At 42.2% G+C, this 16,810-nt stretch overlaps 1 protein-coding gene across 6 annotated transcripts in view; it reads left to right on the forward strand.

The window, feature by feature from the left end:
• PHAF1 (phagosome assembly factor 1) overlaps nucleotides 1–16,810 on the forward strand; it is a 50,522-nt gene that overhangs the window by 25,178 nt on the left and 8,534 nt on the right. For all 6 annotated transcript variants that reach the window (XM_044987126.1, XM_044987131.1, XM_044987125.1 and 3 more), the window contains 6 exons: nucleotides 2,910–3,004; nucleotides 6,929–7,026; nucleotides 9,524–9,636; nucleotides 13,301–13,434; nucleotides 15,002–15,085; nucleotides 15,863–15,945. In XM_044987126.1, coding sequence (XP_044843061.1) covers nucleotides 2,910–3,004; nucleotides 6,929–7,026; nucleotides 9,524–9,636; nucleotides 13,301–13,434; nucleotides 15,002–15,085; nucleotides 15,863–15,945 — 607 coding nt within the window. The remainder of the gene's footprint in view (nucleotides 1–2,909; nucleotides 3,005–6,928; nucleotides 7,027–9,523; nucleotides 9,637–13,300; nucleotides 13,435–15,001; nucleotides 15,086–15,862; nucleotides 15,946–16,810) is intronic.

A 16,810-nucleotide genomic window follows, 5' to 3' on the forward strand; every position in this document is an offset into this window, starting at 1 on the left:
GAAGGCAGCCTCCAGCTGCTATGATAGTCCAGACAGGACATTAAGCAGTGTGGAGGAGAGGAGCCCAGCATCCCACTGCTAGTCCAGGGGCAACTGAATCTTTTCTTTACACATGAAGGGTGGGGGCTGATGGAGCTCAGCCCCCTGTTGCTATGATGAAGACGGTTACCAGCCATATTGCACCATCTACCAGGAAAAATTAGGGGCAGGCACCCTTGATCGACCTAACTGATGCTAGTCGGCATGGTTACCAGTCCTTTTGCATTGCCCCATGTGCCAATAGGCTGATGATGACAATGGATACCAGTCTTATTGCACCATCAGCCACCCATGGCAGGGGGGGAGCAAGGATGTTGGTGTTGAGTGCTGCAGCATCGTGTCTATCTGCAGCATTCAGTAAAGATAGGGTGACATGTAAAAGAGTCAAGAGAGGATTGTTTTCCCTTTCACTTCTGGGGGTGGGGGGATGCGTAAATTGCCGAGCTATGCCCTGACCCACCGCAGACACTGTGTTTGACCCTAGAAGCATTTGGAGCTCAGCCAAGAATGCAAATACTTTTCGGAGACTGCAAGAACTGTGGGATAGCTTGAGTCCTCCAGGCCATGAGCGTCCATTTGATTCTTTGGCTTTCCGTTACGCTTGTCACGCAGCAGTGAGCTGAGTCCCTGCTATGGCGTCTGTCTGGAGATTTTTTAAAAATGATTTTGAATTTCGTCTTCTGTAACGGAGCGCTGATAGAACAGATTTGCCTGCCCTTACAGCAATCACATCCGCATGGTCCATGCTGGAGCTCTTTCTTTATTTTGATTTTTAACTGCCTCGCCACACGTGCTGATCGGAGCTCCACGCTGGGCAAACAGGAAATATTCAAAAGTTCGCGGGACTTTTCCTATCTACCTGGCCACTGCATCCGAGTTCAGATTGCTTTCCAGAGCAGTCAGTGGTGCACTGTGGGATACCACCCGGAGGCCAATACCGTCGATCTGCGGCCACACTAACCCTAATCTGATATGGTAATACCGATACTAGCGCTACTCCTCTCGTTAGGGAGGAGTACAGAAACCGGTTTAAAGAGCCCTTTATATCGATATAAAGGGCCTCTTAGTGTGGACGGGTGTGGCGTTAAATCGGTTTTACGCTCCTTAAACCGGTTTAAACGCGTAGTGTAGACCAGGCCAAACACACACACCCCTGGTTCAAAGTAGTGAATTTAATGACCATCTGGGCCCAGTGCAAAATGTCTGTTTGATAGGGGTTTTGTAGAGGGCCACGGTCATGCTTCCTATAATGAAGAAGGGATGGGAAGGAGGGTGTTGAGGTGGGGGGGGGGGGGATTGCTGATTGACTGGCTGAGTTCCTGTTGAATGAACTACTTTAATGCTATTGAGATTTATTTTTATTGTTAATGTGTTAGGGTTCTTAGAGCATTACCTTCTTCTCCACTCCCCGTTTGAGACACTTCACTTATTTTACTGTGATGCAGAGTTCCCTCTAAATTGTCTTTGGCCTGAGCGGGCTACAAACACCACTGCACAATATTTTTGTCCTTGGGCAAATGGATGCTTTTTAGGGAGCAGGTCCTGAGGCTGGGTGAGGTGGCTGGTGTGGTGTCAGCCAGAGGAGTAGGCAACTGGAAACGTGGAATGTGCTGTATACAGTTGTAGCAACGCAGCAGCAAGTTAGTTCAGTGTAAGAAGACTTGAAAAAAAAAATATGGGGCACACCATAGCCAGCCACCACCTCCTCCTTCAGACCCTGCTCCCCTGGCTGGCACCTGTATCCCTATCCCTGCCACCCTCCAGACCCTATTCTCCGGCTGAAACCATACCTGACAATGCACACCCCAGGGCCAATTCCTGTTCACCAGTGCCATGAGCAGCCCTAGAACAATGAGGAAGATCCAGTCCCCACCCACTTTAGAGATCAAGACCTTCTGGCTTTGCATGGTATAGACTGTCGGGAGAGCACGTGAGCCTGAGCACCAGTGGGGGGGAGCACAGGGAGGGGCAGAGCCTGCGGGGCCATGGGTAGGAAGGGCGCGTCCTCTCTGCTCAGCCCCATGGAACGAAAGGGATCCTGGAGGCAGAATCAACCCCACCACCAGGGCTGCCAGTATATATGATGGGGGGTATTTAGAGCGTTTGAGAGAGAGGAGGGAGGATACCCAAGGAGAGTCACTTTGGGTAATTTAGGGAGGATTCTCAGGGAGCTGTGTGTGTGTGTGTGAGGGGCCACCAAGGGGGAATGTGGTAGGAGGAGCCGTAAGGACAATTCCTGGGGCATTGGTCTTCCCTGGAATGTGTATGATGGGGGCAGGTTCTGGTGGGCAGGGTCCCTGGGAAAGATAAGAGGGGATACAACTCCTGCTCCTGAGGTCCCTGGAGCTCCTGAAGGCAGCAGGCCCAGATGGACATGAAGTTGTTCTGTGACGGGGAACTTGCCCTCTTGCAAGGTAGGGGAAGAAGCAAGTGACATGCTGCCTCTCACTGGCACATACCCTGTAACCATAGGAACCTTCCTCCTCTCATGATAGGGAACAAAATCTCCCATGAAGCCTCTTCCTTGCCATGGCCTGGCATTTACATGGTCTGGAGTCAACCCTCTTGCCATCGTGTTTGCTGTAGGGAGTGTGGCTGGGTGCCTGTCACCTGACCTGGGGCCTGAGCAGGAAGATTTGTGACATAGGTATATTCAAGGTTGTTCCGTGTGCACGTGGTTTACAGGGAACGTTGCTGCGATGTGAGACCTTAAAATTCCATATCATGTCATGATATTTTATTCTTCTCGGATATTTTGCTGAGTCAGGAGCATGCAGAAACAGCAGACTGAAGTGATACAAAGTGCTGCTAGATCTGAACTAGAGAAATTACTGTGTGTTTCTATAATTCCATTTTCTTTCTTTTTCCAGTGTACAACTCAGCTGAACAACTCTTTCACCTCAATTTCAGAGGACTGTCTTTTTCTTTTCAATTGGACTCATGGGCTGAAACTCCAAAGTACGAGGTCAGGAATCATTCTTAGTTAATAGATACTCTGCTTGTTTGTTTTTTGTCTTTGTAACCATTGCAAAATATCATCTATAGTCTGCCTTGCCTGCAAGCAAAACAAAACCTTCATCTGGATGAAATTTAAATCTTAAATTGTGCTCTGACCCATTTTCTTACCTTCAGCGTAATCATTTCAAAGCCAAAGATCATGCCTGGCTTTTAGCAGAAGGGTGTGGATGGAGGATTTGCTTCTAAAACTAATAGGGAATAGCATTTTCATTATTGTGCAGAATCTCTAAAGTTTGCTTCTCAAATGTGAACACCCAATTAATATCTAAAATATTTCAGTTAATCTCAAATGATCTATAAATTGTTTGACTTCCTCCAAAGTGATTGTGCAGCTAATTAGAACAGAGTGCATAAAATACACTTGCTAGATAGGAGAGTCTGGAAATCAAAATTACGTGTGTTATGCTATGTAGGTTTCCTTATTCACTAAATGTTTTGATGGGTTACTAAATGCTTAAGTGGGCCTAATCCTATATCCATTGAAGCTGGTGGCAGATATAATACTGACTTCACTGGAAGCAAGCTCAGACCTACTGTGGTAATGCTAATGGAGGCATATGTATAACTCACTTCTGTGTTAATGAAAATACCCTCTGTTGTGTGATCCATTCTCACCACCTAAGGCAATGCATATTGTACAGTGTTGGATTCCGTGACAAGAACTGGAAAAGCGGGGGCATAGGTTAGCCAATATAGTGGCATATGTTCTCATTATATCAGCAAATTCCTAGATCAGTAAGCTAGCTATGTGTAGAGAGAGCATTTAGAGTAGGGGTCTCAAACTCCCAGCCCCCATGGGTCTCTCCCTGGGCCCCACCTGCCACCCCCGGGCACTCCTCCCCAGGGGCACCGACAGCACAGCGGAGCTGAGCGGCGTCTGCCTGCTCGCTCCAGTAGCTGCCGGCCCCTCCTTGAAACCCTGCGGAGGGGCTGTGCCTCCGTGCGCTGCCCCCGCTCCGAGCACCCCCGCAGCCAATAAGAATCTGCAGGGGCAGTGCCTGGGGGCAGCAGCGCACGGAGGCCCCCCAGCCCACCCCGCCTTGGAGCCCCAGTTAAGTGCCGCACCCCTGAGCCCCTCCCAGAGCCTGCACCCCCACCCTCACCCCACATACTCCCTCCATCCCCCAAACTCCCTCCCAGAGCTTGCACCCCCTTCCCACGCACCCCCTCCTGCCCACAAACGTCCTCCCAGAGCCTCACCCCCTCTCTACACCCCCAGCCCCCAAACTCCCTCCCAGAGCCTGCACCCCTCCTCCCTCCCAGAGCCTGCAACCCCACCCCCTCCTCCTGCACCCCTGCCCCAGCCCAGAGCCTGCATGCAGCACCCAAACTCCATCCCAAAGCCTGCACCCCAGACCCCCTCCCCGACCCAAACTCCTCCCAGAACCCAACCTCTCAGCCCTTCTGCACCCAAACTCCCTCCCAGAGCCAGCACCCCAATCCCCTACCCCAGACCTTCTCCCCCACCCAAACGCCCTCCCAGAACCTTAGGCAGGTGGGGGCAGAGTTGGGGGGGGGCGGAGTTTTGGGGGGCAGGTTCTGGTTGGCATGAGTGACATTATTGGCCCGCTGGGAGGATTTGAGGACTGGCACTAGCCCTAAGGTAAATTGAGTTTGAGACCCCTGATTTAGAGGTTAAGGGCATTGCCAAGAAGCTTAATGACTTTTGCATGAGTCTTCAACAAGTAAGAGAATTGGGAGATACCGACCCAAAAGGTATTCTTTGCAGATCATTAAGATAGTGTCAGCAAATAAAGTGTCCAAAAAAAAAGCACTGGAACAAATTGAGAAACTAAATTGCAATAGCCCACCAGGATCGGATGGTATTCGCCCAAGAGTTCGGTAAGAATGAGCTGTCTGAACTGCTTAATGAAAGATTTTATTTTTATCAGGTATTATATCAGGAGACTGGCGAATAGCCAATGTTGTGTCTATATTTTTTTTTAAAAAGAGCTGTTAGGAAATATCTTAACCATTGCAGACCTATGCATCTTATTTCAGTACCAACTTTGGCTGACTAACTGGAAAAATAATTAAGGGTAGTTACAAAACACCTAATAAGAGCATGTCTTGACTGGGAAAATTGTGCCTCTCAACACTATTAGAGTTCTTTAACAGGAGTCTCCAAAATAGAAGCTAGAATTGGTTGTTACTTTCAAAGCCTTTCACAGAGTTACTCACGAGAGGCTATTATGGTTCCTAAATTTTTGTTATAAGAGGTAAAGTTCTTCCATAGATTATAAATTGTTGTAGAGGTAGAAAACAAAAATGATCAGCATGGAAGGAGATCAGCAATGGAGTTCCCCCATCGAAACATCCTGGAAAAGTGGTTGAACAGTGAAGTAGTGAAATCTGCACTTGACAGTTGTTTGTTTGCAGATGAGGAAGGATTGTGTGGAAATCCAGAAAGACCTCACAGAGCAATGAATGTCATGTCTGTTGCAAAGTCCTACTACATATTGTAAAGAACACTTTGAACTTTTGATGCACGTTGGGTAAAAAACACCTGTAAACTTCCTTGTGGGAAAACACAATGAAAACTTCAGCTCAGTGTAGTCAAAAAGCAAAACAAGAAGTTTGTTTGTATTTAGAAATGGCTAGAGACTGAACATATTAAAATGACATTGACAGTCATTTTCCTTAAATACTATTAATTTGGTTTCCCCTTGTCTTAGACTTCCAGATTGTTAGGACTAATTAGGTTAGAAAGGAGACAGTGTGTGAAATGATAGAGGTATAGTGAAAGGTCAGTTATTCCTGTTACGCTTCCTGTTTTTTCTTACAAAATATTTTTTCATATTAAAAAATGTTGACGTGTTTAGTTTAGGTGAGGTTCTATTGAAGTAAACCAGTTAAAGTAGGAGACTCTTTTGCATAGTTATTTTTTCAGTGTGTGTTGTTTCTGTGTCTGTATGTTATGCCAGGGAACAACATGGCACGACAAATTATTTTCCTTTCCAAAGCTAGTAGTGTGTGTTTGAATAGTGTTGCAGAGACAATCTTGTATGTATCCAACGAAGTGGGTATTCACCCACGAAAGCTCATGCTCCAATACATCTGTTAGTCTATAAGGTGCCACGGAATCTTTGCTAATCTTGTATAGGTGAGCTGTATGTTCAATATGCATACCTATAAACAGACTCACCTAGGACAGTATCAGATTTCCTTCTTGCGCACCACTCTTCTTTAATAACAAGATTTTAAAATCATTGTAAAAATTATCCATACATAAATAACGTTGAATTGTGTTGGAGGGGTTGGATAAGAAAAGAATACTGAAAAGAACCAGGTAAGTCAAAGTATTTTCTCTGACAAAGGCATTCTCCAAACCAGCAGAGGTACAAGCATTAATTCTTAAATTTTTGGGAAACAATTAACAGGTTTCAGAAAGCAAGCATGAATAATACGACAAAAGATTGATAAGATTTAAAAAAAAAAAAAGAGGGTCACCCACATGTACAATTTTCCAGTACCATAAATACTGTAGCATACCAGAACTAATGCTTTCAGAGCCAGTAAACTTTTTCAAACACTAGTCCTGAACTAGAGTGTCTTGGGTATATGCGTGGCTTATGTTAGGAAACTGAAAAATTACAGCCATCTTGCAGAGGGTAGGTAAAATAATTGAGCGTTTCCACCCCACCATGAGCATCAACGAACAATGCAGTGCAAGCAAGTATTTTCCAGTGGCTTTTTTTCCTGCAGTTGTAGTGTACAGACATTCAGGTTAACAATAACTAGAGATGTACAGTCTGTGTTAACAAATACAGTTGTCTGGTGCAATATTTTGAATGGAAATGTGTGTTTTTAGAGCAATGTATATGTTTGTCATACAATATATAATAGTCAGAATGTTTTTATATATCCACAGCCTAACTTTGCTCATGGCCTAGCTTCTCTGCAAATTCCCCATGGTGCAACTGTGAAACGTATGTACATCTACAATGGAAACAGCCTGCAGGATACGAAGTATGTATAGCTGAATTGTCAAAGGTGGTTAACCAATATCTAAAATGTTTTTTTCTCCTTCACGTGTATTTATTTGTTTAGACTTATATGAATGCCAAATGTATAAAAAATGCAGTGTCTAGTTCCATTTGTTCCTTTCTTTGGATGGTGCCAAATACATCATTTTGTGGTAATGCTCCTTCAAATATTTCTAGATGTTGTGCACAGAGCCATACTGTCCTATGAAACAAGGCTAAATTCTGATCTGATTTACACTGGTGTGAATCTGGTGTAAATCCATTTGGATTAGTTGCACTTATCTAAGGCTATGTGTACAGCATGCTGCAGTGCAGACTACTGGGATGTGAACTGCAGAGTGCATGCAAGTGTTGGACTTACTGCCCCATGTGGATGCTGCTGACATGAACGAAAACGTATCTAGTTCACGTTAACTTAGTCCTCTTTCAAACAGGAGTATGTAACGTGAACTAGGTACCTTTTTAGTTCACGCCAGCAGCGTCCATATGGGGCAGTTTAGAGCTAAGCAATTCCCACTGCTCTGCAATTCACACCCTCCATAGTCCTCACTTCGGTGCAGTGTAGACAACCCCTAAATCAACTAAGATCAAAATTAAGCTCAGAGGATAGGTGGGGTAGTATGGAAGAAGCAAGTGAGACTGAAGGAAACTCTTCTCCAGGAGTGAGGTTACATGCTCCAAGAGTGAGGATAGGAGCTGTATTTGGAAAAGCCACTGTACTTACACAGTTTGCATGTACACTAATGCCCTTTATTTAGCTAAGTCAATCTGACTGGGGCAAGGAACAATATTTTTACTATTTGTTTGTAGTGTCAGTGGGGCCTCATATGTCTGAGTGTCAATGGGGCCGCAATTTCTGATTAGGGCCCTTAAGCTTTACTGCAATACAAATAAGAAAATACCAGTCTCCGTGCTCATTTAGCATATGAATAATGTGTCATTTCCTTATTTCCTTCCCACTGATCCTCAAGGGATTTGTGTGTCTGACTCCCGTGAGTATGAATGGGAGTTACTTATATAAATCCCTTATCAACAGGAGAATGAATCCTTGTGTCTTTTTTCCCTATCTGAATGAACTGTTACATTCATATATGACATGGCATTTCATTGTTCCATATTAAGCAATACTGTACTGTTATCATTACTTCAAGGTTCAGTATGTCTGAAAGTATTTTTCTTCCTGGGGATTTCTTAGACAAGATGGGAAACAAAGAGATTTCTGTAAATTTTTGCTTTCTCCTCATACATATACATACCAACACAGATAACGCCATTTGTTTTGCTAAAGAAAGTATTGTTATTAATGCCAGGGGAAGACTAACACACTTGTGGATTAATGAGCAAAAGAAGGGGATACATTATAATGGACCTTGTTCATATGGACATTGTAGTCTAATTAGAATCAAGTGCTTTGGAAAAGGTTTCCTGCACCCATCTGTGGCATGGTGGGTTTTAATATATGTGTGCATGTATAAAAGCCTCAGCTCACAGGCAAGTCATGTATTCACCCAGGCACAGAAAAATTCACATTATTGGAAAAAAATAACTTTAAGGGAAGTACACATACTCTCTTAAAAGTATATTGCCTTTCTGTAAATTCCTTACCTGCTACTGTTGAGTTAATTTGGTGATTATATCTGAAAGAGATTTCAAAAGGAAAATTGGCAAGTGAACTGAGGAACAGATGGTGCAGCTTAAACTCCCTCAAAAAATGTTAATTGTCTTGAGTTCATGCTGATGATGCCCCTTTAAAATAATTCAGATACCTTGACATTTAGAAATAGTGACACATGACAGCATGAATCAATTAAAATCTAGGGACTAGGAGACACGTGTTTTATGATCTTAAAATAGACTTTAGATGCTAACTCACATCAACAAACTACTGCAGAAATCAATACACTCGGCCATCTGTATTCAGGAATGATCCAGGACTGGACTAACGGGAATACTAGAGCTGAAGAGTGAGAGGTGCTGGCAGTGTGATGTGTGGAAGCCTCCCCATTGCACACAGATGTTGTTTAGTTCTAGCGGCAGCTGTGAGTTAAGCATGTATAAGCACAATATGGCCCTTATTTTCTCAAGAAATACATTTGAAACCAAAAACTGTCTGAAACAATATGTTCTGGTATAATATGAGATATATAATTGTAAAGTCCAAGGACTGGATGCAGCTGCTGTAATTTCTAGATCCTTTTGAATTGGTTTTTAATTAGTAAAGGACCCAATCTTTCATGTTGCATTTTTATTTATTGTGCTGCTTAACAAGGCTCTAGACAATGTGAGCTTTTTTAAAGTTGAATGTCTCAAAAGTTACTTCAGCCCTTTCATTCCAGGTGAGTTAGGCTCTCTCATGTCAACAGTAATATGTTTTGCTTCAGTGTATTGTACTAGCTTCTGTCATTGGAGAGTTAGCAGAAAATTTTAAGCTTAAGCATTTCCAGTGTTTGTTTTTGTTATATCGGATCTAACTCTTCCAGGGCTCCCCTCATGCCCCTCAGCTGTTTCCTTGGTAACGTGTATGCAGAGAACGTTGATGTTCTGAGAGATGGAACTGGACCCTCAGGTTTACGGCTCCGCTTACTCACTGCAGGTATTACTGAGAATAGATGTTGTGTTGCCCTCACTTTTAGTCAGGAAAGGAGGGGCAAATTTGAATGAAATATGCGTTAGCTAGCTTATTGTATTTTCATAGGTGGGTTTCAAAATATTTTGCACATCTTATTTTAAACCCTCTATGAAATAGTGTCTTACTGTTGCTGCATATCCACACCCATGGAGAAATCACAGATGGCTGTGGAAACTTCTTTCAATTCCAAGTTCATGGAGTTTCTTGCTGGCAGTGGAATTTGTTTTATTCTGTGTATATTCCCAGAAAAATAAACAGATGCTGTCTGTCATAGGAAAACCCTGTCAAAGCCAAAGAAACCTCAGGTAGGTCTGTGCCCTGTACGTTGTAACACCAGAACTACACAATGCCACTGTCATTCTGAATTCAATGGAGGTGGCATTACAAGTGACATGAGTTGATTAGGTATTTACCCCGTGTTCTCTTGATGGCTGGACTTACAGAATAAGAAGAAAGGTTTATTGCCTGCTAAGAGATGCCAGTAGGTGATTATTCCTTTAAAGGGCTTTAAAATATTATCAAAAACATGTTCAGTTTATTTCAAATTCTTCTTTCAAGTAGCAGGGTTTATTTTCTCAATGTTATGACTTTTTCAGACATGGTCATGTTGAGAGAACTCTCATATATTCCTAGTACACATAAGGTAAAAAATGGGGGGAGGGAAAGCTTTTAAAAAATGAGGAGTAAGAAACAATGAATAAAAATGTAGCAGATTTGTTAAAGTTACTTTGCTTCTGTCTTTACAGAGGAAGATAATGGAGAGCTGCCTAGGACAGGGATCATATATCCTGGTGTAGTAGGGAAGGAGTTAGCTATATTATCCAGATAATATAAATGGTTTTGAAAAATTGGATACTTTTAAGGTAGAGTGTCATGTCTAGATAACATACATACCTGAGATTTAAAGGAAATGATGTTAGCAACAAATAAAATCTTCATTCAAATGGTATATTAGCTGTCAGACTTCTAGAACTTGATAAAGGACAAACTTGCCATGTGTCATTCTTTCCTAGCTGAACTGAGTTCCTTCAGTTAATTCATTCCCCACCCCTTCTAGAATTAGTTCCTGTGCTGGCTTGATTGGGTTTCCTTCTCTTTATAATACTTATGAGATATCCCAGACCAGGAGGCAGCACTAGCTGGCCTCCTCTTGGCTCTCAGGAAAACTTTCTCCATTATGGTGAGAGCGCTGTCTGGTAAGAAAAACTGAATTCTCCATGAATTGAAAAAACCACTTCTGGAAATCATAAATAAAAATACTAATTAGCCTCTCAGCATTACATTTAAAATTTTTCTCTTAGAGGCAAGGCATGTTTATCCTTGACTTATATCATTGCCCAACCATTAGCTAGACATAGTGGGTATGTCAGAATGGGCAAAGTGTGTGTGTGTGTGAGTGAGAGAGAGAGAGTTGTGTTAACACATTTGAAAAGCCCTGTTAGGTTGCATCCTCGTACTTCTGAAGCCATGTTAGCTGGCCATGTTGTATCTTAGGCTCCCCATGAGGCCTGTGAAGACATAGTCAAATAGGCAAATACTACTGTTATGGCCTCTATTTTGTGGTTCAGCACCCTTTCACGCCATGATTGCCTTAGTTAAGTGATTGTTGGCAGTGAAAGGCTAGAACTGTAGAGAACTTCTGGTCATGGGATTCAGGTTGGCGCCATTGGCGACATAGTGCAATTAAACTTGCCTTGTGAATTGCCTGTTTGTACCTATCCAGCAACCAGATGAGCTAAAACTTTAATTCCTGTATATTGCACTTTAGTGTCATCTAATATATAAAGAAATTAATTTCCTGATTTGTTAATCTGATTTTTGTTTGGGGGAGGTTGTTAGTTTGCTTTGGATTTAAGCTACTTTGGTTGAAAATACCTTGAGTTGTAAGGCCTATGCAGCAAAGTAGAGCAATGGAACATTATATATACAGTCACTCGTTTCATAATTTCAAACAATGTTTCAACCATGCATCTGTGTAGCTGTGATTCAGTGCACTTATTTAAATAAGCATTGTGTATATATGAATTTACTTACTGTGTAGCTAATAAAAACTAGAAACTCTCAGGTGAGAATTATCAGAGGGGTAGCCGTGTTAGTCTGGTTCTGTAGAAGCAGCAAAGAATCCTGTGGCACCTTATAGACTAACAGACGTTTTGCAGCATGAGCTTTCGTGGGTGAATACCCACTTCTTCAGTTGCATCTGAAGAAGTGGGTATTCACCCACGAAAGCTCATGCTGCAAAACGTCTGTTAGTCTATAAGGTGCCACAGGATTCTTTGCTGCTTCAGGTGAGAATGTAATATACCGTATATACTCGTTCATAAGCCGATTTTTTTTTTTTTAGTAAAAAGGGGAAGCACCAGAGAAGGGGGTCGGCTTATGAATGGGTATAGAGAGGGAGAGGTGAGACACAGCCCCCTCACCCCCCAACAGAGGGGGCAAAGAGAGGCAGCACAGCCAGCAGAGCCAGAAGGGAAAAGTCGGGCCAGAGTCTCTCCGCTTTTGGCCACGCTGCTCTCCCCCCAGCCTCCGAAGCAGCTGCAGCTCCGGGACTGGCAGGCTGCAGTCCTGCCTCTTGGCCCCGCCCCCCAGAGCAGGCTGTGGCCGTGCCACCTGGTCTGGCCTGCCGGAGCAGGTTGCGGCCATGCTGCCCAGCCTGCCAGAGCAGAGCAGCTCCAACCAGGCCAGAGACATCCTCCCTAGATAAAGTGGGAAGGGATGGGATGGGGAGAGTGGGGGGGTCCTGGGCTAGGGGTGGGGTCGTGTGGGGGGTGGTCACAGGAGTTACGCCCCGACCCCCATCTTTTCTGCCCCAAAAAATTCCCCCATCAGTTGCTGTCCCAGCTCGTCAGGGTAAGCAGCTGGTGCGCTGAGACACTTTGTTTACTTAGGTTTACTTCCGTGCCTGCAGATGCTCGAGGTAAACAAACCCTCTCAGCCCGCCAGCGGCTTATCCTCATGGCCCAGGAGCCAAAGTTTGCTGACCACTGAATTATAGGGTCGGCTTATGAACGGGTCATAAAGAATTTCCATTTTTACTTATCCATTTGGGGGTGGGGGTGGCTTATAAACGAACCGGCTTATGATCGAGTATATACGGTATATTTATTTGGCCTAAAACAGTACTGAATTCTATTGCATGGGCCTTACTTTTTGGCTGGTCAGATTACACACTATTTTATAACCTTTAAAACCATACAACTCCCAATGTGCTTCCAGTACTGCAATTAAACTTCTTACGGACATAGCTAACTGCTGGCACTTGTACTTGATACGAATTGATCAAATTTGAGACTGACAGTGCAAATAAGTAAATTGCATTTTGTAAAATGAAAAGAGATAGGAGAAGAGTTCTTAATCTACTTCTCAGGGAATAGCACTCAGTGAATTTAGCCATTAAGATATGGGTCTATGACAGTTAACCACATTACCTAGATGAGACCTTTTTGTGTGTAAACTGCCATCAGATTTAAGAACTGAATTCAGTACAGCAAAAATGTCTTACAGGAACTTCTTTGTATTCCATCCCCTTAACTAACTAGGTGCTGGGATTTGTGATTGTTCATTCTTTGTGTAGTTTTGTGATCGAGGAGTTATGAACATTAGGCTGTTGTTCCTCATTCTTCAGGCTGTGGCCCAGGTGTATTAGCTGATGCCAAGATGCGGGTTTTTGAACGCTGTGTGTACTTTGGTGATTCATGCCAAGATGTTCTGAGCACTTTGGGGTCTCCGCACAAAGTCTTTTACAAGTCAGAAGACAAGGTAGGAAAAGTTTCAAAGTAGCAGCTGTGTTAGTCTGTATCCGCAAAAAGAACAGGAGTACTTGTGGCACCTTAGGGCTAGTCTACACTTACCGTCCGGGTCGACGCGGTGAGTTCGACTTCTCGGAGTTCGAACTATCGCGTCTGATGTAGACGCGATAGTTTGAACTCCAGAAGCGCCGCGGTCGACTCCGGTACTCCACCACTGCAAACGGCGGTGGTGGAGTCGACGGGGGAGCCGCGGACTTCGACCCCGCCGCGTCTGGATGGATGAGTAGTTCGAATTAGGGTACTTCGAATTCAGCTATGCTATTCACGTAGCTGAATTTGTGTACCCTAATTCGAACCCCCTTTTTAGTGTAGACCAGGCCTTAGAGACTAACAAAAAAGGCATTCCTAATTCTAGGCCCATGTCTGTATTCAGGATTGCTGCAGTTTAAAGTTGCTGTGGGGTTTTTTAACTGATTTTAAACTGGTGAAAAATGCAGGCTGGACACTCTCTTAATCTGATTTAAACCTGGTTTATATTGGTTTAATTTAATTTAGTAAGGAATCTATTTAAATTGATGTATAAACCTTATTTAAATCAAACTACAGGTGCCTACACTGTCTTGCACTGGAATAACTTAATCTGTTTAAAAACCAATGTAAACTGGTGCAACTTTGAATATGGACAAGTCCTAACAACTGTATGCTGGTTTCTGGGTAATTTCTTCTTTTAATGAAAAGTAAAGGTAACTTTTAGGTAAAATATGTGTATGTTCTTTATGTTTATAATATGAAAAAACACACTCACTATTTATGTATATAATACACACACACATGCCTCATGTCAGATCCAACTATTGCCAGCAGCTGATGATCCTGCAGTAAGCATGAGGCTTTACATTTTTAAACTAATTATTATTTTTATTTATTTAAAGCTATCTCCACAGCAGTTTTCACTATTAAACTCTTTGTGGATTCCTCTTGCCTCATCCTTTATTTCACTGAAAGGTATAGATAGACGCATATGAACCTTTTTCAGTATTAGGCAATAGAATACATTTTTCACAGATACCTGGAGGATTTTGATATCTACTCTTCTCACTTTACTGCCAGGAGGAGTCATTTTCAGTGGTCTTTGCCCATCTCTCACTTCTGGGTGCAGGGATATATGGTGTGTTAACATGATGAGAACAGAGTGTTTAAAGGTGGATTCCTTTAATTTTGAGTAATCTTTTTATTTGCTATTTATATAATGCCAGTAGTATAATCTTATTTCTGTGCTAGGCAATCCGAGCACCTCCTGTTGAAGACATTAGGGGCTGACTTCTGATAAAATTCCCTTATCTCCTAATTGAAATGGAACCCCTCGGTAGTGTGGGTTGTACATAGCCCAGATTGTAAAGACACCTCACAGTATTAAAATACTTTTGCACAAAGATAATTTAGAATTTGAATCTGAGGGAAAATATGTGGACGCTAGTGTGAAACCAGAACTTGGAAAATTGTTTTTAAAGTAAACGTATTGATAATATCTTAGCTATGGTAAGCACTGATAAATCTATATGTGGGTTTCTTTGCAGATGAAAATTCATTCGCCCTCCCCCCATAAGCAGGTTCCATCAAAGTGCAATGACTACTTTTTTAATTACTTCACGCTTGGAGTGGTAAGTTGAAGACTTCCATAAATAAGCCATTTTAAATTTGAATCAGCCATCCAATGTACTATTTAGAATGACTGAGTATCTCAAGTTAGTGTTTGATACAAGTACTAACATTGTGCAAAACTCTCGGTGGCTGCCTCAAGCATCTTTGAATATGAAAAATGGGATTACAAATGCTCAAATTAAGTCAGACTTGAACAATATTTTACCATTTTCCCACAATCCATGGAGTGGTTCTTGAGTGTTTGTCTGGCATCCTCCCCAACACTCTTATCACATATTACCCCTAATGTGTAGGAACTGAGGCCCTTGTTGCTGAAATCTAGCCTTCTCTACCCCCACCAGATACTATTTCACCATTCCCATGCCTGACTTTGATTTTTTTATATTGCTGTGGCATTTATAACAAATTTTCCTCCCATGTTCATCTTCATTTTAGCATCTCAAGTAATTTGTATCATAAGCATGTTGGCTTTCCATCTTGCATCAATGTAAAGTGAACTGTAATAGGCTGATAATAAACTTGCTCAGAGAAACTGCTAACATTTGCAGTTACAGCATCAAACTAGCCATATAGTTATAGTTGCATATGCACTTGCTGGAAGAAATACAGATTTGAATTTATACATAAAAATGTCACTCTTATATTGTAAAGGCTTTTTTTGTCTGTTTATTTTTACTTTTAATATATAGTTAGACCCTCCATACTGCATATTGAGGGAAAACTACATTCCCCCACCAAACTGTTTTGCTCATGTCTATCTCCTTTGTCTTCTACAGGATATTCTTTTTGATGCAAATACTCACAAAGTGAAGAAATTTGTCCTGCATACAAATTATCCTGGTCATTACAACTTTAACATGTGAGTATAGAGAAGTAGTCTGTGAAAATGCAAAATTGGCGAGTAGTAAATCCTGTGTCAACCTTCTATAGTTCCTGTAGTTTCTGTTGAGCAGCTTCGATTCATCTAGTGGGAACTTGGAAGGATTTCAGGCCACCATTGTTAGGACACTTTTTAGCTCTGGTTTTTAACTCTTGTGCATTAATAAGTATACATTAGAAAGAGACTTATGAGGGGAGAGCAAGCACTACTTCAAAGTCACATTCCATGTAATGTTTAATAAGAAAACATCACAACATAGATAGAGAATACAGTACATACATTTTTAGAGAGGATAGTCATGAGCGTTAGCAAATTTTTAAACTTAACTCCAAATAGCTTAGTTATTAGTTCACTCATTATAAGCAATGCTTGTACAAGGTGGACTTTGTATATTTGACAAGTAGAAACAAAACAGCATTTGGGAAGTTTTAGCTGTTAAAACTATTAAAAACAAATACACTGGAGTGTGGTGGATGTTGCAATAGTCTGTAGAGAGCCTGGTGATAGTTCAGTGCCTGTTCACAAGAGGACAGAGAACAGTGAGGTCACATAATCTAACCAATAACATGGTATTCTCCTGTAAGTATTCCCAGTATTTGTTTTCCTTCTTTGAAGAGCTGGTGATGCCTTCTGGCAAGCGTTGTTTAGAAAAGGGTATGTTTTATTTGTAACTTTTTTCTAGAATTTTTCATTCCCTGTCTCTGTATGACAAAAGAGAATGATTTGCAAATACTGTTTCTTAAAACTTCCCACTGTTTATTCACCATCTGATGATATAAGCCTCTGACATATTTTCCACGTCAGTCTATGATTTCATAGGCTTCATCTACCCTAGGAAGGGTTT

Source organism: Mauremys mutica, chromosome 14 (assembly GCF_020497125.1).
Source record: "Mauremys mutica isolate MM-2020 ecotype Southern chromosome 14, ASM2049712v1, whole genome shotgun sequence".
Classification (NCBI taxonomy): domain Eukaryota; kingdom Metazoa; phylum Chordata; order Testudines; family Geoemydidae; genus Mauremys; species Mauremys mutica.